At 44.1% G+C, this 24,828-nt stretch overlaps 1 protein-coding gene across 1 annotated transcript in view; it reads left to right on the top strand.

Annotated features, from left to right (window-relative positions):
* GPC4 (glypican 4) overlaps positions 1-9,663 on the top strand; it is a 108,039-nt gene extending 98,376 nt beyond the window's left edge. Inside the window, exons 4-9 of the mRNA NM_001205784.1 lie at positions 1,579-1,744; positions 6,880-7,010; positions 7,095-7,241; positions 7,923-8,059; positions 8,701-8,876; positions 8,988-9,663. Coding sequence (NP_001192713.1) covers positions 1,579-1,744; positions 6,880-7,010; positions 7,095-7,241; positions 7,923-8,059; positions 8,701-8,876; positions 8,988-9,190 — 960 coding nt within the window. The 3' untranslated portion in view covers positions 9,191-9,663. The remainder of the gene's footprint in view (positions 1-1,578; positions 1,745-6,879; positions 7,011-7,094; positions 7,242-7,922; positions 8,060-8,700; positions 8,877-8,987) is intronic.
* The last annotated feature ends 15,165 nt before the right edge of the window (positions 9,664-24,828 follow it).

Below are 24,828 nucleotides of genomic sequence, written 5' to 3'. Positions count from 1 at the left end.
TTGAGTTCTGTTTGAGATAAGAGAGTGTGTGTACATCAGATAGGAGCCTAACAGTGCGAAGTTTTTCTCCTGACAGTGTTAATCCCCCATTCCTGTTCCTAAGGCTACTGTTGATAAGTGGTATCCAAAGTTACACTCCAGAGCAGGTGATGCACATTGCTGCACTGCCCTGTGTCCCAGCATCTGTTCCCTGCGGTGGTATCTGCTTTCACAAGTCTGTTTGCAGAACTGGTCGGTACTGATAGAAAGGAATGCAGTAATCCTCTGATACTGACTCCAAAAGGGGAGGGTGGGGCCGAGAGACTGAGAAGACAGGACCTCTTGGGGAGCTGCTGGCTCGTGATCCTGGCCATGATCCTTTCTAAGCATTGATGGAAATGAATGGCAGGATGGGATCAGCTCTTCTATGCCCAAGACAGTTGCATTCTATAGAAGTAGAAAGATGAAACTAAGTCTCATTTATCTGCAGAGGCCGTCGAGCCGCATCTGACTTCGGTGCCGCCTTCATCCTTGCTGCTTCCCTTGCTCATGAACTTTTAGTAGCTCTCTGTGTCCTGCCATATGGTGTCTTGGTTTCTGCCTGGTGTCTAGGCCCCTTAATAGCCTGGTCACATACGCAGTCCATCTTATATGCGGGCAACTTTATTTCCCAGAATTCCTCAACCCCATCCACAGTCTGCTCTGTACCATGTATGCTTTTGTTGATTTCATTCTCCCTTAACTGTGTGTTCTCCCTTCATTTGATCATTTCAATCTAAACCGCTTGTGATCAGCAGATGCAAACTGTTGTATATAGAATGGATAAACAACAAGGTCCTACTGTATGGCATAGGGAACTATATTCAACACCCTGTTATAAAACATAATGGAAAAGAATCTGAAAAATATAAATACATGCAAAACTGAGTCCCGCTTCTGTACAACAGAAATGAAGCACAACATGGTAAATCAACTGTACATCAATAAAATTTAAGATATAAATAAATCAACCCCTTCTTTGGAATGTAACTAAGTCCTACATCTTCTATCAAGTGTGCCCTGAGCACCCCATGCTTTGTTGCTCCCAAGCCTCAGACAGCCTTCACATAATCCCAAGTTCAAATTTATTCATATTCTTCCATGTAGGATATATCCATTTTGCCTTCTGTGCAGCTATGGGCACAGAAAGGAGTACACACGAGCTACCCTTCTAAACCTTGACTGGGGGCCTACATTTGAAAGGGCGCTCTAGCAGTTTGCAAAGAAGACGTGCTCAGATTACAGTCTGGCATGGCACACACAGTGATGACCATCTAAGATGAGTGGGAGTAGTTGAGTGTGTGTGTCATATACAGCTGAGTTGCTGAATGTTCATTCCTACCTCCCCATGCCTTCCTAGCATACCCTTTTCCTTTACCTAATCTTGCTGTAATTCACCTCTTTGGTAAGCACGCCAGGCTGTGCTACATGTGATCCATTGTGACTCATAGGTGAAATTCATGGCCAAGCCTTCAAAGTCAAGTTGATAGATTTGCAATAGATATGTAGTTGCTGTCTCTATCTTGGTCCCACCATTGTCTATTTCTTCTTCCAAATTAGGTGAATCCCACAACCCAGTGTACCCATGCCCTGGTGAAGATGATGTACTGCTCCCACTGCCAAGGTCTCGTGACTGTGAAACCCTGTTACAACTATTGCTCCAACATCATGAGAGGCTGTTTGGCCAACCAAGGGGATCTTGATCTCGAGTGGAACAATTTCATAGGTGAGCAGGCGATTAATGTGTTTGTGTCACTCCTGGGCTTCCCAGGTGGCCCACTGGTCAAGAACTCACCTGCCAATGCAGGAGACATGGATTCGACCCCTGGGTTGGGAAGATCCCCTGGAGGACAGCATGGTAACCCACTTTAGTATTCTTGCCTGGGGAATCCCATGGACAGAGGAGCCTTGTGGGCTGCAGTCCATGGGGTTGCCAGAGTCAGACACGACTGAGCGACTAAGCACCCATGCATGCACATCACTCATTAGGGATAGCTCACCTTCCAGCCACAAGAAATGTTTTATATTTTAATTAAGAAAATGTTTTTTTTGGCTGTGCTGCATGGCTTGTGGGATCTTAGTTCCCTGACCAGGGATTGCACCCCTAGCCCCAGTAGTGAACGTGCCAAGTCCTACCCACTGGACCAGCAGGGAATTCCCCAAGGGATGTTTTAATTGTCAGCGATGGAATTTATGTTCATTATATAGTGATTCCTGGAGTTCTGACGATACTCAAAGTTCATACCACTCTACAAGTAAATGTTCCCTTGAACTAATGGTGGCATTTCTGAAGACAGTGGACACCAAGCAAATACCAAGTTTCAATAATGAGAAAGTGCCTTTTTGACATTTTCCCCCAAAGGTTAGTTTTAGTTCTACATCGTAGGCTTGTATCCATGTAAACGCTGGAGTACAGCCATCACTGACCTATGGAAGGAGCTTTTCAAATGTTACATTTGTGACATGGCAACTGAATCTTCTGCGTACCTGCCAGATACCACTTAGATATTTGAATCAAGTGCAATCTGACTGTGGAAATTTAACAGTTATATTTCTATAGAGGATTTGACAATCACAGACTGCTCTGGTGAGAGTGGAAGGACTTTTGCCCTGAGAATTTCAGAGGTCAGTGTTCTCACCTACAACCTGAAACCTAGAAAACCTATTACTGGAACCCAGACAGCAATGGAAGTGACCTAGCCAGCTTCCAAGAGGGTTAAGTATGATTTGTGGGAAATGACAAATTAGGGATAATTGAAATATCCAGTCATCAACTCCCGGGATGCCTGCTTAATGCATATGGGAATCCTGGAATGTTAGTGGCAGGTGTTGAAGCTGCTAGTGGTGTGGCTGCACACACAGACTATCAGGACCCCAAAACAAACTCTCTCCCATCCCCCAGTTGCATTTGCTTAATTGCAGATTTTGAGTGTCTTTGTAAGCACCTATTTTTCACTTATTTGTCCACATCATGGGAACATGTATGCAATTTGCTGAGGGTTTTTTGTGGGGAGGGGAATGGGAGGGTTGGAGCTGGGGAATGCTTTTTAGTCTGCATGAGATCTAATTATATTAACTCTGAAAGTGCATCAATAAATTGGCTCCAACAGATTCTTGAGAATACTGACACAAGGAAAAAAGATGTGAATATTAAACACCGCAGCACAATTGTAGGCTAAATAGTTCAAAGCTAGAAGACCTGAAAAAAAGTCCACACGCAGAAAAGCAGAATCCCATGAACGAGAAGGCCTAAGACCAGACACACACACACCAGTACCACATCATGCCCAGAAAGCAGCCATGGGAAAGACTGTTACTTGAAGACATTTCCAGATCTAAATTAAAGTTGATATACTTTTTCTTTTCTATCTTTTTTTTACTCGCCTTCTCACCTCCACCCGCAAATGTCATGTTTGCAATTCACTTTTGCTTAATTCATTTTTAAGAAACAAGATGGTTTGCCTTTTCACGTTTGCCTGTAGCACCGAATGCACTAGTTCTCTGGGCAAAGCAGTAATACCTGCACACTGATCTAGGTTGGCTAACTTTTCTACAGGCACATCATGAATAATATAAACTATTCTGTTATTCTGATGTGTCTGGGAGAGAGTATAACTCATAAATTTGTCTTAAAATACAAATTCTAGGGACTCCCCTGGTGGTCCAGTGGCTAAGACTCTGAGCTTTCAATGCTCTGGGCCCTGGGTTTGATCCCTGGTTGGGGAACTAGATCCCACATGTCACAGCTGAGACCCTGTGCAGCCAGATAAATTATTAAAAATCAACATTTAAAAAAGCAAATTCTATATATTTTTCCAAGAGCTTACAGGTCCATATCAAAACCATACTCTGGCTTCCTTAATTTACGTCTTCAGCCACATACTCTAAATCAAGGAGGACTTCCCTGGCTGCTGTTCTTGCTGTGTGTTTTACAAATGACATTTGTTATCTTTAGAAACAAAATTAAACTCAAGTGGAAATTGGTAGGATTTCAGAATCAATTTTCCTCATTTATTTTAAATATTTTTTTGGAGGGAGGAGGAATATAATTCTATCTAAACTGAATTTTTAATGGGTATTTTATTCTTTATTTCTAATAAGCTGATATAAAAGGCCAGGAGTAACAGACATTGTTAATCTCCAGTGCTTTTTCATGGATTTTCACAAGGGTTTAATTAATTTGCCCTGTGGTTGTCGAATTCAGTCCCAATTTACATGCCTGTGCCGTAAGTTCAGTGTTTTTTTTGTTGTTGTTGTTCCTTCACAAGGAATTTTTCCTCCTTTAAATGACTGCAGTTAATGAATGGTCAAGGAGGGCTTTTCCCCCCTGCTTCTTTAAATCAGATCACGGGGTTAAGTCGGAAAACTGCCTTTTGTTCATCCAGTCTGGTCGTGAGGCTAAAGATGTGGGTTCGTGATTATCAGCAGCACAGAGCAAAAGGAATCACTTTTTCTAGTGAGAAGGGGCTGCTTTGTTGCAGGGTGGGAGAGAGCTGTCATGAACACTGAAATGCTGCAGTCAGACTCGAACCTTTAAGGAGACTAAGAATGTGTTTTTCAATCTGCCTTACCATTGTGCCCTCCTCTCTCTCTTGAACTGCACCTATTAAATGTCACCCACCTTGATAAAGGTGGATCCAAATAGTTAATACACCTTGGACTTGGTTTATAAGCGGTTATAGGAAACCCTCTTTTTGAAAAATAGTGTCCCCACAACAGAAGTCAATTTCTGGAGAATCATAAATTATGTGTAGGTACAACTTGCTCTCCGTCATATACTACCATTGTGCTAACATTCATTTGACTCCCAGCCAACTTTATTCACAGCACGTGTCGCTGCCGCAGGGGATTTAGTATGAGGGGGTTGGGATTGCTGGCTAGGCCGTCAGCCAGTTCCTGGCAGGAGGCAGGAGCTGGTCAGCTATCCTGCAAAGGGAGACCTGCAGCCTAGATTCATCAGAAGCAAGGACACTGGATCTGACATCATCAGATCATGGGGGCGCCCAGTGGATGGCTTAGCAGGACTGTCCCAGGACTGAGCAGAGACTTTGGCTCCCGGGCTGCAGGCTCTGGGCAAAATACAGCCTCACTCACATTGTTCAGCGACACCACACACAACGCTGGTATGACAGTTCCAGCCCCACTCCCTTCTTAGGCCCTTGTGCGTGGCCAGCCGGCCTGGAGTTGACAGACGCCAAACAGCCAGAAGAATCGGGGTTTGTGTTCCCTTTCACAAGCACGTTCATCATCTGGCCTTTCCTCCCCCGAAGGGAAATAAGTAGTGACGGATGCACTGTTTCCTTCCGATGTAAACCTCTGCATTTGGGGTTTTTCTCTGGAGCTGGCGACTCCTTGGCTCTGAAGGTCTGTGCTCTGCGGACATGGTGGTGCTGATGCTTTGAGAGTGATGAACACGTTTAGGTTTTGCTCCACTTGTTTACAGAACTCCCCTTTCATTAGCACATCAAACGCATTTTTCCTCTTCTGGAAAAATGGTATATTCATGCCAGCAGGCTTTCCTTAGAGGTTGGGAATGTCAGTTTTTGATGATTACCACAATGTGACCTGCAACTTCATTCATTATGACTTTCCCCCCAAATTTGCATTGCTTGGAAGTCTACTCGTGGTTTGTGACATTGGAATTCTGGTTGAGAGAAGTGAGCTCAAGCTTTAAAATGTTGGGCCACATTTGTTCTTGGGGGAGGTGAAAGGTTGCTGACCACCTGCGAGCTTAGGTAGAAGTTCAGCTGTGGCCTGTGCTTTGAGAGGGACTCACTATGTTCTAGAACCTTGCCCTTCTTTCCAGCAGCCGTCCTTGGACTACCTGAAGGCTGTGGAGTATGTGGACCTAACTCTCCTTTAAGGGGAAAGAGCACATGGAAAAGTTCACTGCTTGTCATAAATGAGGCATCCTTTTTCTCATTTGGATATGACCTTTCCAGTTTTCTAATTTTGCACAATGAGTATCAGGGAAAACTACTAACTAAATCCCAAGAACCATGGATGACAAGAAAACCAGTACAGGGGGTGGTTTTCTTTAAGAGATTCAATGTGTCCTAAAAAAGTCTAGACTTTTCCAAAATGTAGAAATGATTTGCTGAGTAGTGAAGGACACACATTGTGAACACACATTTTGTGCCCTGTCTCTGTTTTTTTCATTTGAATAAAAAGTAGCACATGTTTTTTGCTTTAAAATAACTCAGGACCCTTGTATTTGAAATTGGAAGTTTATCTTAATACAAAAATTGGATTTTACAAAATGCCATTATTTGTAAAGTCCTTAGAATTCTTAAGGAGGCACCTAAAATTCCTAGGAACACTTTCATTTATATTTTCTAACTGCATACCCAAGGATCTGAAAGGGTTTCATTTTAAAAAATGAAAGAAAAGAATTGGTATGCCAGGATTTGAGCTGGTTTATGTTTTTGACTCTGGTAAATCGAACATGAAATGGGAAGAGCCATGGAAGTCCCTGGGCGAGCTGGCATGTTATTCTACTCCCAGCCTTAGGTGTGTCAGGCAGGAGCTAGGTCAGAGCTATGCAGTGACAGCTACTGACATGTGGAGAGATGAATTATCAGTGTAATAGAAGGTTTCCGATTGTGTGTTTTCTTGCTGGGGGAATAAAGCCTTCATCTGGCCACTTCCCACTCTAGAGAGCTGGCGGTACATAGCGACTGAATGCAGTTTTGTGTCATAGAAAAAGATATGAAAGTATGAATTAATGATGATCATGTCTTCCCCTCCAACACCCCCCCAACAAGGGAAACAAAGACAGTAAAATAATCAGACTGATCACTCAAGGCCAAGCTAATGATTTACTTTGTATGCTGTATTGTTCTGCCCCAAACCTCATGTTAGATGCTATGCTGATGGTGGCTGAGAGGCTGGAGGGTCCTTTCAACATTGAGTCCGTCATGGATCCCATCGACGTGAAGATATCAGATGCTATTATGAACATGCAGGAGAACAGTGTGCAGGTATCTCAGAAGGTAAGGAAGGCAGGTCCTGGATTGGAGAGGTGGGGCCCACTCTAGCCTGCTATGCCTCATGTGGCCACATTTATGCCCATGCAGGTTTTCCAGGGATGTGGACCCCCCAAGCCCCTCCCAGCTGGTCGGATTTCCCGTTCCATCTCAGAAGGCACCTTCAGTGCCCGCTTCAGGCCCTTCCATCCCGAGGAGCGCCCCACCACAGCAGCTGGCACCAGTTTGGACCGATTGGTGAGCCCTGGGGCAGCAATGGCTATTTTTAAGGGCAAAAACCTGAAAACATTTGCTCAAAATGCAGTTTGATTTGGAGGATTCCAAGCACAGGGTCTTTTCAGGTGAAACTTCTCCAGCAAATTGCACAGCGATGTCAGTGAACCTGCTTCTCTGATTTCCTCGCTCAGAAAGTTCATCCATAGAGCTAGGAAGTGGGGTGCTCGGAGGCTTATCTGAATGCCTACCTTTTATGTCACTGTGCGGGTAACTCATAGGCTGGGTTCTGAGTCATCAAAGCCCTGCCAGAAGATACTGTGTTTTTCCAGTGTATCTCTGGGGCGTGGGACCCGGTAGGCCCCAGATGGTAGTTCTAATGAAGAACAGGAATGGACAGTGGGTGTAGGCACTAGGCAGCTTTTGTTTTAAATGGCAACTTAATCCAGAGCTTGCATTTCATCTGTTAATTCTTGTGGTGATTTTATACATTTTACATAGAAGTATTGGGGTGACCAGAAAGGTCATTTGGGTTTTCCCACCAATCTGAACAAATTTTTGGCCAAGCCAAAAATCTGCATTTTTCTCTTCAGACTACAGAGAGACTCTGGAGATACTTCAGACATGCTCTGAAGGCACATGTGTAGGTAGTTTGGGGTTTTTACAGAGGTTTTTGTGTTCTCTCTCTCTCTCTCTCTTAATGAGGTTACTGATGTCAAGGAGAAACTGAAGCAGGCCAAGAAGTTCTGGTCCTCTCTTCCTAGCAGTGTCTGCAATGATGAGAGGATGGCTGCAGGGAGCGGCAATGAGGATGATTGCTGGAACGGGAAAGGCCAAAGCAGGTGAGCCGTCGTTGGCCAAGTGTGTGATTTCTCCCTCCATGATGGGGAAGTTTCAGAGAAGGTTTGCTCAGTCGTTTCATCGAGGCATTGTGAAGCCTTTCACAAGCAGGTGGCAACAACGTGGAAGATTTCTAAGCATCCTTAGGAACTGGCGTAGAAGTGTCGGGAAGGCTGCTGGCTACTTGCAGAGAGTCTTGGGGCAAAGGTTTATGCCCGTGGTTATATGATAGCGTTACTGCTGCAACCAAGGATTGAGTTGTTCTAACAGTGTCATTATTTTTCATATTTAATACCTGTGGTCCTGTGCCTGATGGCGTGGCCTCATCAAGTACCAATTCTCAAAAGGTCTCATTGTCTTCCTTGATGATGCTCTGTGTCCCTCCCCTACATACCCAGTAACTTAGACAAGTGTCCACTTAACTCTGCCCCACCAACCTCCACAAAATGGGTAGTTTTCAAAAAGGTCCCAGAGTGGAGGAACATGTGTATCCCCAGGAAGAGGAGAGATTCCGAGTTATTCAAAAGGCAAGCACTTGCAGTTCACTGCAAGTGGCCAATACCAGAACCTAGCAAGAATCTTTGCCAATCTTCGGCAGCTTTTGTTTTACTGATCCTCTTAACGAGGTCATTTCTCATTGCAGGTACTTGTTTGCTGTGACAGGAAATGGTCTAGCCAACCAGGGCAATAATCCAGAGGTGCAGGTTGACACCAGCAAGCCGGACATACTGATCCTTCGTCAAGTCATGGCTCTTCGAGTTATGACCAGTAAGATGAAGAATGCTTACAATGGGAACGATGTGGACTTCTTTGATATCAGTAAGCATGTGTGCTTCTAAAGAACAAATTGTTATATGTTTGTTTGTACACCTTGACATGAGAAAGAGCACAATAAACATTCCTTTTTTTTTTTTTTTCCCAAAAAAATAGGTGACGAAAGCAGTGGAGAAGGAAGTGGTAGCGGATGTGAGTCTCAGCAGTGTCCTTCGGAGTTTGAGTATAATGCAACTGACCACTCTGGGAAGAGTGCCAATGATAAAGCCAGCAGCGCTGGGGTCCCCGCTGCGGCCTGGCCCTACCTCCTCCCTGTCTTCTGCATCTTATCCCTGGTTATGCAGAGAGAGTGGAGATAATTCTCAACCTTAGAGAACAAGTGTTCATCGTCAGTTACAAAGGCACTGGTTATCACTTTTATACCATCCTAGTGACTTTGCTTTTTAAATGAATGGACAACAATGTACAGTTTTTACTATGTGGCCACTGGTTTAAAAGATGCTGACTTTGTTTTTGCATTCAGTTTTGTGGGAGAAGGGGATTGTATGTAAGGTCAGTCCGGCCTCCTCAGTCATGTTAAATGTGGCTAACAGTGTAGGTACAGAGCGTAGTTAGTTGTGCATTTGTGATTTTTATCACTCTGTCTGTTTGTTTTCTTTCTGTTTGTGGGGTTTTTTTCCTTTCAATATGATCTCACCTTGTTTCTTACAAGAAAACCAGGGTCCTTTCTTGGCATGTAACATGTACGTATTTCTGAAATATTAAATAGCTGTACAGAAGCAGGTTTTATTTATCACGTTATCTTATTAAAAGAAAAAGCCCAACAAGCAGTAAAATTGCCATCTATCCCTGTTGTTTTAGTTGCCTTATCTGGAGAGAAGAGGAGGTGTTGTATCTTTTTTTCTGCAATGTGAAGGCACAAGGGGGCTTCTGAGCCACTTGTCAGGTTGTGTTCAGGCATCAATACCAGAAGAAGGTTATACTTCATTTATAGCTGGTGACTGGAGGAGGCTGCAGACTACCCATTTTGGTTGAGCTGGGTTGTATAAACTTCCATCACAGATCAGTCCATTTCTGGAAGCTGCTTATCCGTCGAAGATTCTTGATCTCCCTCGAAAGATATAAGGCATTCAGGCTATCCCAGGGTATCACACTTAATTTGGGGGTGGGTTTGGTTTGGTGGTTTTTTTTTTTTTTTTTTCATACAGGCACGTTAGCAAGCCACTGTGCTGGTCTTCGTGTCCACACTTGACCCTCTTTGACAAGATCAGGTGTGTTCAGGGTGGTATGGCCATAGACCACCCTCTTTGAAGTGATATCCCACCAGCAGAAGTAAGTGGCTAGCAATCTCACTTGGTCCCTCTTGGTTCAGATTCCAAACCCAATCATAGCCATCTGGGGGGCTAGCCAGAATTGGGGTACAGCCTGGGCTCAGGCAGTAAGTATCAATACTCAAAGTTTTTGTCCATGCATGTGTATTTGCATTTATTTGGTTTTGGATCCAGTGTTTTGTTTTGTTTTTAAAAAAAGAGATTCTAAAGTGTCTTATTGAGTCTTTTTCTTGCCCAGTCCTGCCCCATCTGAAAGCCAAAGGTCTTGCCATGGTTCACAGCTGTGTGCTACCCTATCAGCCAAGCACCCCAGTTGGGGAGCTCTGAGTGTCCAGATTTTTCTTCTCATGTTGTTGGGCGTTTGAGTGGGGGGCAGGGAGGAATGGGAATAGGTAAAACTGAGAAGATCACATCTTCGGGGTGACCTTTAACCACGCAGGTGAACTGACAAAGGCCATTAACTCTTGTCCCAGACCAAAGAGTAACCACTGCCTTGGCCCCTTTGGGGCCGTTTCCTTGTGTCTTTACCAAATGACAGCTCATAAAACTGTGAGAATGTAACAAATCACATTAAAAGGAGTTCCAGAAGTCTTCAGAAAGAATCACTCTGCAAAGTCTCTTCTTGCTTTAGACAGCCATTCAGATCCCAACCAATTCCCCAAAAGCTGAAACCCACAGAGAGGTTGTTTGTGTTACTGTTCAATCTTCAGTTATAAGAGTAATTCTCTATTTTTATATTGAAACATAATTACTTGATAGCTCAGGGTCTACATTTCATTCAGCTTTTTACACCAAATTCTGCAGAATGGACAAAATGAATATTGGGGCTGTTATAAACAGAGGCTTAATTTTATTAGAAGTAGCCAGTTATTTATTGAAGCATGATGTTAATAAAATAGGCATATTCTGGCTCATGTGTATAAGTTTTGTTTCTTTTAAACAAATCACAGAAGACGTAAAATTGAGAAGGCGCTCCATTTATGTATGAGGAAAAATTGATTGTAAATAGCTAAGCTGCCTTGTGAGAACTTGGAATATGTGCTGATACTTAGTAACTACCTCAGTTTTGAGGAATTTCCTTTTTAGCTTAGACTGCTATTACTTTTACTTGGTAGAAATGAATCTGGTCTCCAAAATGTGGCTCAGAGAGTTATCCCCATAGACCTTGTTAGATTGTTTTTAATTTAAAACCTTGATCTCTGCCCAGCTGTTTTCTTTCAGTCAAGTTCTCGAAACCAATAACATTTTCCGAATTAAATATTCTTGAAGGTTCTTCTGGAGTCTAAATGATTTGTTTTCTTTCTTTGCAATTTTTCCTGTTACTCTTTTATTATTTAAATTGTCTCTTGCCTTTGAACTTGAACTATGAAATAAACAAATCATAGATTTTTCCATTCAGGTCTGACTGGATAACTGTTGGCTTCCAACCAGCTGGCAGGCTCACACCCCTACTCTCCCCAAAACAGAAATAAAGGCAAGTTGAATATTTTAAAAATCTTAAGAGTTCCGTATATGAGGTAGAAGGAAAGCTTTGTGAGGAGACCTTACTTTTCCAAAGCCTCAGTTAATAGCATGTGAAGAGTTTGTGCTTTACAAAGTCATTAATTAATTACTGGTTACTTTCAAACACTTCACCCACTCTGTACCTTAAGAAACATGTTAGGACTCTTAGATTGTATTTTCTTTCAAAACTAGTAATTAGCACCTATTATTTTGCTAAAACTGTACAAACAATGGACTTAGATTTTTGAACTTTAGTTTCCTGGGTGTTAGAAACCTAACAATATACACATAATTTTTTACGAAAATTAACAGTTAACATCTTTAAAGTAAAACTTACTGTATGTGATTACAAAACCACAATAAAAATAGGTATAGATGGTGCTATACAAAATTCTACTTCCCCTTTTGTGTTGGCAGAATATGTCTATTTGCATAGCTAAAAGGTAGTATGTTAATAACAGTGTCTATTACAGGAAGCCTCCGTGTGTGTGTGTGTGTGTGTGTGTGCACTCGCTCTCAAGCAAATACCACACTATCAAATACAACTTTCTTTTTGAAATAAAACACTGAGAAGAATCTTCTAATTAGAACTTAGTGGGAAAAATATAATTTGGCATTCCGTGATATACTTTAAAAATTCAGTTTCTACCTTTAAACTCCTGATTGTTTAACTTTAAAAATCCTTTTTATATGTGTGAAAAATACCTGAAAGAGAACATGGCAATACAGGAATTCAAGCCCACCAGTAAGGCTAATGGCCATGTAAGAATTGCTTGTCTAATTGAGGTTTTAAGTAGGTCGTATATTGACTGGGTTTAAAAACAAAAACCTATACTACAAAAGTACAGAGTGAAAGTTTCTATCCTGTTCCTGCATTCATCTGCTCAGTTATCCCTACACCCTAAATAAACTTATTAGTTATTTCTATATGTCTTCTTCTAAAATTCCTCTATACAAATACAAGCAAATATGAATAGAGGCTTTTCTTTTTTGTCTCTTTACCTGAAATGTAGCATATTATGCCCAATCATCTCATATTTGTTTAGGTTTCTCATAACGTTCAGAAGTATTGAGAGGAAGAGGAGACCCTAAAGGACTCCTGTTCAAAAGGCATGGCTTCTCTGTGCCACCACAATTTGCATTTTTACTGTACTTTGGCCCAGATTAATCTGAGTAATTTTTTGAGAAATAAACATGGAGTTGATGAGCAGTTTGGCATTGTAGTACTATAATCCCAGAGTGCACAATTAGGATGCTCTCTGTGCTTCATTAAGGTTCATTTTTGGCACTTTGTTTCTGTATCATCACCAGCAAAGAAGACCTTGGGCAACGCGACTGGATAGATCCTCTTAGAGCACAGCACATTAATACCACTGTTAATGCTTGGAAATGGTTCAAGAAGGAAATGTCATGGCCTAGAGTGGACTCATATTCTATTAAAGTACTCTTAATGTTTCCTCAAGCTCAAATGCCTTGAAATAGCATCAGCCACCACACAGGAAGGAGATGAGAGTGTTAGGAAAATGTGTAACTAGATTGTCTGGGATACCACATGAATTATCTGTCTCGTGGTCAAGGAATCATTAGGATATGCACGTGTCCAAGTTCAGTTTTCATGTAAAATTAAGTTTTTACTCATCAGGGCATGAAGTGATTTCTAAATTCAGAAGTAATCAGAAAAATTTCAAAATTCATTTTTCAGCTTGAGGGTCCATGTGTGGAATTAAATGCCCAATTTTACTCTACTTTTGATATTTCTTAAAGAAATATTAGGAATTCTGGGGGGAAAAGTATAGGATCATTGGAAAGAAAAAAATTTTTGTGCATCAATCATGCCAGATGCACGCTGATAAAAGGTGAAGAAACAACACGTGTGTGATGACACAAGATGCTTTTCTAAAGGGTTCATGGTCTGGGACTTCTCTGGCGGTCCAGTGGTTGGGACTCCTCACAGGAGGCATGGGTTCAGTCCCGAGTCAGGGAACTAAGATCCCATATGCCTCTTTGGCACAGCCAGAAAAAATAAAAATCATTAAAGAAAATAAACAGCTTGTGGTCTTATAGACTGATTAAAGTTCCCTGCACTTTGGGGAAGTTTTGCAACAACTTTCTTGCCCTACTATGTGTTGCTGTTTCTTACCAGAGGGTTGGAAGTCCTGTGTGTTTGTGAGTGTGTATCTACACACAGAGGTGTATCTGTGTATTTTCAAACAATCCCAGTTAGACTTTACCCTGTCACTTAGGGCTGCCTTCTCCCTGCTGGCAGTGGTGTATGCTTGGGGAACGCAGACAAATTTTAATAATAGCCTAAGGGAAACATAATTAGGAAGGTAAGTCTCCTGCCAAGGGGGAAAAAAATACACGCACATATAAAATGCATTCCAGATAGAATTTCTTAGATTAACCACTGCCTGGGATTTGCTTTTCTGCCTCACCATCGATAGCCTCAAGCTGCCCATAACCCTCTCTTCTTGGTGACTTGCTGCATGGGGCAGTTTGTGCCAAGTTGGCCAGAAGGAAATAAATCATGGTCAGCAGGTGGTTTTCTGAACACACTCTAGGATCTCAACTCTGACTACATTTAAAAGTCTTTAGTGGCCCCGCTCTCACTTCTCTTGTTATTGTTCAGTCACTAAGTTGTGTCCGACTATGACCCCATGGACTGCAGCACACCAGGCTTCTCTGTTCTTCCGCATCTCCCAGAGCTTGCTCATACTCATGTCCATTGAGTCAGGTGGCCAAAGTATTGGAGCATCAGCTTCAGCATTGCTCCTCCCCATGAATATTAAGAGTTGATTTCCTTTAGGATTGACTGGGTTGATCTCCTTGCAGTCCAAGGGACTCAAGAGTCTTCTACAACACCACAGTTCAAAAGCATCAATTCTTCAGCACTCAACCTTCTTTATGTTCCTACTTACATCCATACGTGACTACTGAAAAAACCATAGCTTTTACTATATGGACCTTTGTCAGCAAAGTAATGTCTTTGCTTTCTAATATGTTGTCTAGGTTTGTCAGAGCTTTCCTTCCAAGGAGCAAACATTCATGGCTGAAGTCACTATCCACAGTGATTTTGGAGTCCCAGAAAATAAAATCTCACTGCTTCTACTTTCTGCCTTTCTATTTGCCATGAAGTGATGGGACCACATGCCATGATCTTAGTTTTTTGAATGCTGGGTTTTCAGCCAGCATTTTTACTTCTCATTTAAGTATAAGGAAAAATTGTTGTTACTCTGTTGTTGGAGTTCTGAATACTTTGCAACAAGTTTTGGCAGCAGCAATGAACAGAAAATCAGCACATTGACTGGAAAAAACAAAGTCATTCCTTTGTATTTCTGTTAATTCACCTGCAGTGAGGCAGGATGAACCTGTATGACTGGCACTAAAGCTGGGCCACAGCCATGATCTCACAGGGTCTTGCAGAGTAGAAACCCTTCCATTTTGCAGATGTGTCAAAGGGATAAGTTGGGTGACTTGTCCAAGGGGTGACAGGTAAGAAATGCAAAAACAAGAGCTGCAACAGGGCTTGGTCTGCCACAAGGGCCTGCTTATCTTGGGCTCTCTTTTTCCTTCTATTACCCTTTCCCCTTTATTTCACGTCTGAATCAGCAGGAAGGGATGGTGCTTGTCAGGCCTGCTGCATGAAGAGCTCTCCCGGTCCTGTGGAAGGGCCAGGGTAAGGGTCATGGCAGACCTTGGCTGCAGACTTTGGCTGGCCTGAGGACAAGGCGAGGAGTCAAGGACCACCTGGAGACAAATCTTGAACATTTTTCTAACCACACACAGTGGCTCCTTGCTCAGCTGACTTCAAATCAGAAAGAGCCTTGATGATAGCGCAAGGGGACCATGTGTTCTTTGCCTTTTGGTTGTACAGAACCGGCATTAAGTCATGTGACCTTGTCTGTCTGCACCAGGACAGCATCATGTGACCATGTATGAACTGGCACTGGGGGTGCTGGGCAGCTGCCTTGCTGAGAAAGGGGACTCACTGAATACCATGGTAGTGAAAAGAATACCATGATTTGTGTTGGAAAAATTCACACCTGTTTAATCAACTGGAGTTTTGTGAGGAGGTAAATACATCTTGCAATAAATAAGGCACACTGAATATTATCTGAGCTTCTTAAAGAGCCCTTGAGAAGATTTCAAAGTCATACCCGGGTTAGAGAGAGGACACAACCGAGCTTACAGGCACTATTCCAGCCTGGGGACTGTAACAAAAGCTGCCTCCTGCTGTACTGGTCTTCATGCTGCTTAGAAATGATAACATCTGAAGACAAAATCTGTGCTTTAGCGTCCAGAGATTTTGACTCACCTTTTGCTACCTAGGGCAAGGTGGGGTGGGCGGGGAGAGAACCTGGGAGCTTTGATTGGTTTCCTGAACACATGTCCAAGCATGCCCATCAAGCAGTATGTGCTATAAAGCTTGGGAAGGGTCCTGCTCTAGAGGTATTCTGACTCTGGTGTTTAATCTCAACCTTGACACAAGGTCCAGAGAGATGTCATTGAAAACCAGCAGGGACCAAGGGCTCTGCCTCCAAAAGAAAGGCAAGTGAAGGCCTCACTAGTCTATGGAGAGAGTGCTGAGGGGCCATGTGACCCCCACTCCCAGATGTTGTGGGAAGAGCAGATTCCTAGGACTCAAGGCAAACCGTCTTAGAATGTGTAAATGGTCCGATTTGAAGACAGAGGAGTTCTTCCTCTACTCGGTGAATAATGACTTACGTAATTGGTTAAACCAACGGTGCTGTAGGCTGATGATGAACAAAACGGTGGGCAGGAGTCGTGTAGAGGCAGCAACCATGGGGGCTGCCAGAGGTTGGTGTTCACCTTGCCCCTTGCGCCACTGGCCCACACACAAGTCAGAGCTGGATGGATCCTTATGTGCCCCACATTGTGTAATTTGTCCTCTAAGTTCCCTTTTGGAGAACTGTAATTTATGTGCAACCAAAGTATTTGAAATTCCTTGTAATGAAACAGACTACAAAGATGAAATACCTAGAGATGTTCGCCTTTGGTGAGCAGAGGTCTCTAATGGCTCTGGGTATATGGGCCTCCCAAATTACATGGGATTTGAGGCAATAATGTGATCTCTGACACGTCTGGCCTTGCTCTGTGTTGGAGGACAAGAGGGAGGATGTAAGATGGAGTCGTCGTCAGGAAGCCCCTGGGGAGACACAGGGATGTAGGACTAACTGGTCTGAGCATGGTAGCGTGGTAGGTATGGGTAATGAGCAGGTGGAAAGGAAAGGTGTGTAAAGCGCAGAGGCCACAGTTTTGCTAGTACAGGGTGGGGCAAGGGTGGGGTCTCTCAGGAGCCAAGCAAGGCAATTTTCAATTCAAGGGGATGGGGACTTCCCTGGCGCTCCAGTGGCTAAGACTCAAGCTCCCAGTGCAGAGGGTCCAGGCTCAATTCCTGGTCAGGGAGCTGCAAGGAACCACATGCTGCAAGGAAGGTCAAAGATTGCATGTGCCACAACCAAGACCTAGTGCAACTAAATAAATATTTATCAAATGCAAGGATCTATCTAATGCAAATGACTGAAAGGACTTGACCTGTTGCCCAGTGTGTATAAAGAAGATAAACTAAGTGTGAGGTCGCCCTTGGGTTTGACCACATGCTTAGCACTACATAGTCTGAAAGGGCTATAGTATGAAAGGGCTCATCTCCCTCCATAACTCACACACTCTGGCCTCCCCCAAATGATCTTGATTTGGAACTCTCTGGTAATGACAACCCAGTTCCACTCAAGGAGTACTTTTTGGACGTCCAGGCTCAGAATGCAGTCAGACACATTCAAAGTGCTCCTCCCAGCCCATCAGACATTTGCATTCTGGCCACCACCTGCACACGTCTTCTCCATTTCTTTGAGCACTGCCTCAGGCTCACCTGCACGGCCCTGCCCCCACAGGCCCTCCAGAGCTCCCAGGTATATTCAGCTACACCCTTCTGCTATGGCCTCCTGGCTCTGGAGAAAAACACAGAGAAGGATCCCAGGAGTCTGGTTCCCCAGACAGCATCCTGCGCAGACCTGGGATTACAAGGGAGTGAGGAAACATCCTGAAACATTAGACAGCCGGTGAGGGGGATGAATGGGCCAAATATCTTTCAGGTTAAAGGAGGAGCCCCGCCTGCTTGCCTCCTGCCATCCCAGGTGGCTTATGGCACTTTACCACTGGGGTAGTCAACCACCGTTTGCAGACTACGAAGCCTCCACTTCACTTCTTTCTGGGCTTTTCACATCTAGACTTCGGGTGCTGGAAACACAGTGGTGTTCCAAGGGTAAGGAGTGTTCCTCTAAGGGATGAGGAATCAGGAGCTGCTTCATCCATCACAGGCCTTTGCCCAGAACAGTGGCGATTTTACAAAACCTTGCTCACCAGGTTCTATGGCCACCAAGGCCCCTGGAGGTGGGATGACCGCCTTCCCAAGGCCTGCACGGAGCCCTACCTCTGGCAGGGGACCCAGGTTAGAGCCTGTACAGGAAGGAGCCCCAGCTGCAGGACCTCTGAGATCCTGGCTCCGTCTGCCCTCTTGGCACCCTCTTTGTGGGCTGTACACTATCCACATTTAGAACGGAGCTGGCCTGGACACCGACCATTGCTGAGTGATAGCAGGAAAGCTGCATTTAGATCAAAGCCTTAGGCTGAGGTTTTCTGGAAAATGAGCAAGGAGAATGAAGCCTGGTTCTTGCAGGCAAGAAAAGATTCTGACTTTCTAACAATGTTGTTCAGTCGCTAAGTCATATCTGACTCTCTGCGACCCCATGGACTGCCAAATGCCAGGTTCTTCTGTCCTCCACAATCTCCCAGAGTTTGCTCAAATTCATGTCCACTGAGTCAGTGATGCCATCCAACCATCTCATCCTCTGTTGCCCCCTTCTCCTTTTGCCTTCATATTCTGATTTGAGGGTTCAAAACAGAGGAAGATCCAAAATGTCCCTTGACCTCCCATCACCCTGACCTTTTACTATTCTCCATCCTCAAAACATGCCTCATCTCTACTCTTTTCTACCAGGACCCCTAGAGGAGAATTCCATGTGCTAAGCCTTTTATCTAGGAGGCAGGCAGACAGAAAACTTAGGCGACCACCTGTCTAGCCTCTTAATTACCCATCCCCACCCCACTTCTCTCCACCTTTCTCCCCAGTTTCCCACCAAACTGAGTTCCTTGAGAGTTGCCATCTCCTTTGTAAAGGGCTTCCCTGGTGGCTCAGCGGTAAAGAATCTGCCTGCCAATGTAGGAGATGCAGGTTCAAACCCTGGGTTGGGAAGATCCCCTGGAGAAAAACCCACTACAGTAGTCTTGCCTGGAGAATCCCGCGGACAGAGGAGCCTGGTGGGCTACAGTCCATAGGGTCGCACAGAGTCAGACACGACTGAACAACAGCAACAATCCTGTTGTAAAGAAATGCTTTTCTCTCCTTGTCACATAATGAAGCTTCCCCAGCTTCTTTGATTCCAGAATTGACAGGGAGAAAGGAAAAAGCTGTGCAGAAGTGTTTCCCAGGATCAAAGTCCCATCTGTATCTCCCTGAAGAATCCAAGCTGCTCTTGGAAGACCAGTATGGGAGGGAATGGGTGATGCTGAATAATCCCCTGTTCTGTCTTTCCTGTAATCTTCTGGCCCAGACCATGTGGATTAAAGAGTGGTTTCGCCATATCTCTGTAAGATGTTAAGAGGACAAGATCCCATCAAAGACTGTAGTATTAGTTAAGCCCATCCTGGCTTAGGTAAGAATAAATCCAACTCAAAATGATCTAAACAACAAGGGATTTATCATCTCATGTAACAAGAAGCCATGATGTAGGGAAGCTCCAGGAATGCTTATTTCTCAACATTATTATCAAGGATCCAGAGCCTTTCCATCTTTTAACTTTGAGCTGTTGAGTAAGAAAGCTAAGCTAATCAAGATTGGTGCCCTGGGCAGAGTCTAGTCTTATCTGAAAGGCATGGCCACAGGGAAGAGGATGAACACTAAACTACCCTGAACAAATTAGGGGCTGATCAGCAAGGAAGAAGAGAGGAATGGCTATTGGGTAGGCAGATAACTGGGTTGGTTACACCAGTAGGCACATAGGGCGCTCTTGCTGCATCCGGGATGGTGAAGTGCATGGTTGTTGTTCGGTTGCTAAGTCATGTCCGACTCTGCGATCCCGTGGACAGCAGCAAGCCAGGCTCCCCTGTCCTCCACTATCTCCACTATCAGACTCATGTCCATTGAGTCAGTGATGCCATCCAACCATCTCATCCTCTGTCGTCCCCTTCTCCTCCTGCCTTCAATCTTTTCCAGCATCAGGGTCTTTTCCAAGGAGTTGGCTCTTCGCATCAGATGACCAAAGTATTGGCGCTTCAGATTCAAAAGTGCATTAGGCATCAGCAGCTTTGACGGGGATAGAAAACTTCACGGAGCTTCAGGGATTCCAGAATGCAGAGCTACACAGACATAAATTCACCTTCTAGACATACCAGCTCAACTCAATTCCCAGGGTCTCTTCAAGGACTTCCAGGTCAATCTTGAATCCTTAGTGATTGGTTGTCCTCTACAACAGTCCTGCCAAGCAGTTGCCCAGCCACTGCTTGAACAGCTCCAGTGACAGGGAACTCACCGCTTCACAAATGGTGTTATCTCTAGGCAGCTCTAAGTATTAGAAAGGGTTTTCTGCCGACTCCAGAGTGTCCACATATGTACTGTTAGCTCAGTGATTAGGTGGCAAAGCCTTTGAAATTGCTGTCAGTGTTTACTGGAAATGGAAGTTTTCAGATGTTTCTAACTAAAATTTCCTTGCAGATTCATAAGTGTTGCCAAGAGATATTTTAAAAAATAAACAATTGAGTAACTCTGGGGAAATTTTGGCTTGTCTGCATTAAGATCTGTAGATATTTTTCATAATTCAAACCCATTTTTGGCTTGACTGGTTTAAATCTTAACAAGAGATTAGACCATAACATAACCTAATAACTAACATTTTGGGGGGAAATGTTTTAAGGAAAGGCCTTGTGGTATTAGCTTTGAAAGTAGTCATTGTATGTGAGTCCCACATAGCTCCTGCCCCAGTTAGATTGGAGAAGCCTAGCTGAACTCCTGGTTGTCCCTGTGGGAAGAGGAGGTCATTTCCCCTGGTACCATCTCTTGCTGTGAGAGTAAGATAGTATATTTGGTGTGTTCACATGAATCCAGATGAATGGGAAATAGCAGTGGCTTCAGCCTTGGCCATGACCGCTCAAGGACTTGGTAGCATTGATGGCTGTGCTGGAGCGGGTGGAAGTTGGGGACAATGTCTCAAGGGGATTCTAGGGTAGAGATTAAGGTATGTTTTGTCCCCAAATAACTGTTCTTCTCTGACTACACGGATCGCCACTCCCTGATCAAACCAAAGGAAGTTGCCCAGGCTCACCAGAGTCATAAATTCTAGTCAATTGTTTTTAAATCTCAATATGATGTTATGGAAAGATTTTCTCTATGTCCAGATGGGAAGATTGCCCATAAGTGTGCCTGCATTGTCAGAAACATGATATTACTTTAAAAAAAAACTGAAGTATAGTCAATGTACAGTAATATTATATAAGTTATAGGTGTACAATAGAGTGATTTATAATTTTTAAAGGTTATACTTCATTTATAGTTGTTATAAAATATTGGCTGTATTCCCTGTGTTTCACAATATGTCCATATAGCTTATTTTATACTTCATTCCCTCCCCCTTCATTGCCTCTCCCCCTCCCCTCACCCCACTGGTCACCACTGGTTTGTTTTCTATATCCTTGAGTCTGCATCTTTCTTTTTAAATTATATTCACTAGCTTGTAGTATTTTTTCAGATCTACATTTAAGTGATAATCATACAGTATTTGTCTTTCTCTGACTTATTTCACTTAACATAGTGCCTTTCCAATCTATCCAAGTTGTTGCAAAATTTCGTTCTTTTTCATGGCTGAGTAGTAGTCCATCCTATATATGTACTGCATATTCTTTATCCATTCATCTGTTTATGAACACTTAGGTTGTTTCCATGTCTTGGCTATGAGCATTGGGGTGCGTGTATCTCTTCAAATTAGAGTTTTTATTATGAAATAAAAAGTAATATTTCAAGGTTGATTCCCCAGTGAGTCACAGGAGCAGTGAGTGGCTAGCCTCTTGAGGGAACAGCCTGAACAGACACCATTGGAAAAATGAGAACATGTCTGTTAAAGGAGAACAGCCACCTGTGACTACTGGGAATTGGGAGCAATCTTCTGAAGGTTGGCTCCACAGGCTATGTCAAGCTCTAATGTTACCCCCTCTTCACCACTCTCCAGGTTCATGTTCATTCCCTCCACCACCAATTCTGAAGCCACTATCATTGCAGCAACCCTACGTCCTTCCACCTCCCTTCTTTGGGACTGGCCACCCCATGTTCAGATATGGGATTTGGGTTTGGTTTCAGCTTTGTAGAAATATGATTAAGGCAGAGTCATACTTCTCTAACAGTGACCAAGAGCTTGACATAGCCTGTGGAACCAACCTTCAGAAGATTGCTCCCAATTCCCAGTAGTCACATATGGCCATTCTCCTTTAACAGACATGTCCTCATTTTTCCAATGGTGTCTATTCAGGCTGCTCCCTCAAGAGGCTAGCCACTCACTGCTCCTGTGGCTCACTGGGGAGTGTCTTCCTAGGCTGTGACACACTTAGGGGCCCATCTCCTAAATCTGATGATGGATATACGTTTTTTTAATAGCCAGAAGTTGGTAAAGGCCAAGTCTGATGCCCTGACCAAAGCACTCGGTCACTAACCAGATCCTTCTGCGTATTATATGGGTGCCAAGGAAGCCAAGTACTCGTAGGGTGACCTCAGTGTCAAGGTAAGTAATTTTGCTCAGAAATGAGATGTGATTATGAAAGGAGAGAGGTTTTCTCATATGGCTCTCAGAAACAGGTTCTGAAGGCAGGTCACATGAACAGTTGCTTCAAGTCGGTACTCGAGAGGAGCCGGCATGCTTGGCAATGTAAGTCCTGCTCTCTTGTTAAAAGTCACAGATTTCATGACCGTATGGACACATGGTGGCTGGTGTGAGGCTGCGTCAGGAGGTCCTATCAACTGGATGGTCTTATCCAGCTCACTTTAAGGTTGGCCGTTGTCATCTTGTCACCCATGACCTGCTTCTCTGGCAGTTACCACTGGTGTGATCATTGCTCAGAACCATCGGAGCCTCAATCTGTGTGATCTCTCAGGGACAAATTCTGAAACTCAAAAAAAAATAGTGGGAGAAGCCAGGTTTGTCCCAGGCCCCCTCTGCCTCCCAAGTATCAGTCTCTTCCTACCCTAGGGGCTCTGACATTGACAGGGAACAGTATCTTCAGTGGAAGCAATGACACTGTCATTGAGGGATTTGAGGTGAGGGTGGCGAGGAAGGGCAGGGCCCTGGAGGCTGCTTCCAAGTTCCCTAAGTCACTCATTAGCTCTGAAAAACACCAGCCACTGTGCTGTTTCCCATCCTTAAGAGAAGGTGCCACCAAGATGGTCTCCAGAACCTTGTAATGCCTGGCCAAGAGAAAGATGGTTTCCATTTAGTCTATACTTTAAGCTGCTTCCCCCAAGGGAAGGCCTGGCCCATCCACTTCACTGTGTAAATAACAGGCAGGAGGAGCCTGTCTGGTGACATGGGCCAGACTTCTCGGGTGCCTCCATGGATTGCAGATAAGCTGAGTGAGGACTCAGGGTGGAGGGCACCATGAGTGGATACCAGCCAGACCACCATGGCCCAGGCAGGTTGGTTATACAGGCGGATCCCTGCTCTGGAGAGGGCTGGGCTGATGAGGAATTGGAGGCTGTTTCAACAGGCAACGTAATTTGAGACCTAAGTAAAAATGTGTGTTTGGTAATAGAAACACTCATATTGGAAACAGGTGGGGTTTGGGCTTTTGCCTATGCTCAAAAGTGGATTGTCTGAGGCCCACAGTGCTTTTCTGGCTCCAAAGTCTGCCTGTTTGGGGCTTGGAGCTTCACAAAGGATGAGGCCTGCTTGAGCCTCTGTTCTGAAGGGGGGTCCTTGAAGGTTACCAAGGATATGGGGTTTTCGTCAAGTTACAGACCTTGCCCCACAGTGAAGAGCAGCAGGAAGCCCAGTTTCTGTCCTGTGGGTCATCACGTGTGCCTATGCTTCCCGGGGGCAAGTGAATAAGCAGCTGTAAAACTTGGAGGGGACTTCCTTGGTGGTCCATTGGTTAAGATTCTGAGCTTCCAATGCAAGGGGCACAGGTTCCATCCCTGATGAGGGAACTAAGATCCCATATGCCACGAGGCATGGCCAAAAATAAACTTACTTGAAGCCCTGGCTGTTCACCAGGTACAGTGTAAGTATGTAGGAGAGACAAAGATGGGGTTTACATGATAATACAAGGCATAATATGCACAGAAAATGCTAACAGTAGAAGGTAACACAACTGCCAATCAAGCACTCGGGCTCTCCAGACTGTTCTCTCTGCTGCTGCTGCTGCTGCTAAGTCGCTTCAGTTGTGTCCAACTCTGTGCGATCCCATAGACGGCAGCCCACCAGGCTCCCCCGTCCCTGGGATTCTCCAGGCAAGAACACTGGAGTGGGGTGCCATTTCCTTCTCCAATGCATGAAAGTGAAAAGTGAAAGTGAAGTCACTCAGCCGTGTCCGACTCTTAGCGACCCCATGGATTGCAGCCCACCAGGCTCCTCTGTCCATGGGATTCTCCAGGCAAGAGTACTGGAGTGGGGTGCCATTGCCTTCTCCAGACTGTTCTCTCAAAGCTTACTATAGTGCACTGGGAGTGTTTTATAAGTAGGGTTGATTCATTAGTGTGTCCCTTGATGCATTTATTAATTCAATCCATAAACTCTTCTTCCATGGAAAGAGAGGTCATTCATATGAGTATGTGTGTGTGTGTTTTAAGTGAGGGGTCCTGGTTATTATTTAAATAATGAATTTCCTTTCTTTTCTCTCTGCAAACCATACTCTCATCTTCACCCTGTAGTGAGTGTATATTCAAGTGCAGGCCAGAATCAGTCAGAAAGTGATCTGTCCAAGTGTTGCTATGTAGAAACAGAAAGCTGTTTCCATCCATATGCCCAATCATCTGTAATACCCTGCATCTCATCTCATCTTTAATATTTTATCATTTTTAAGGAGAATCAACACTCATCATTGTATAT

The sequence above is a fragment of the Bos taurus genome, chromosome X (assembly GCF_002263795.3).
Source record: "Bos taurus isolate L1 Dominette 01449 registration number 42190680 breed Hereford chromosome X, ARS-UCD2.0, whole genome shotgun sequence".
In the NCBI taxonomy this organism is placed as follows: Eukaryota; Metazoa; Chordata; class Mammalia; order Artiodactyla; family Bovidae; genus Bos; species Bos taurus.
This window is presented reverse-complemented; position numbering and strand designations above follow the sequence as displayed.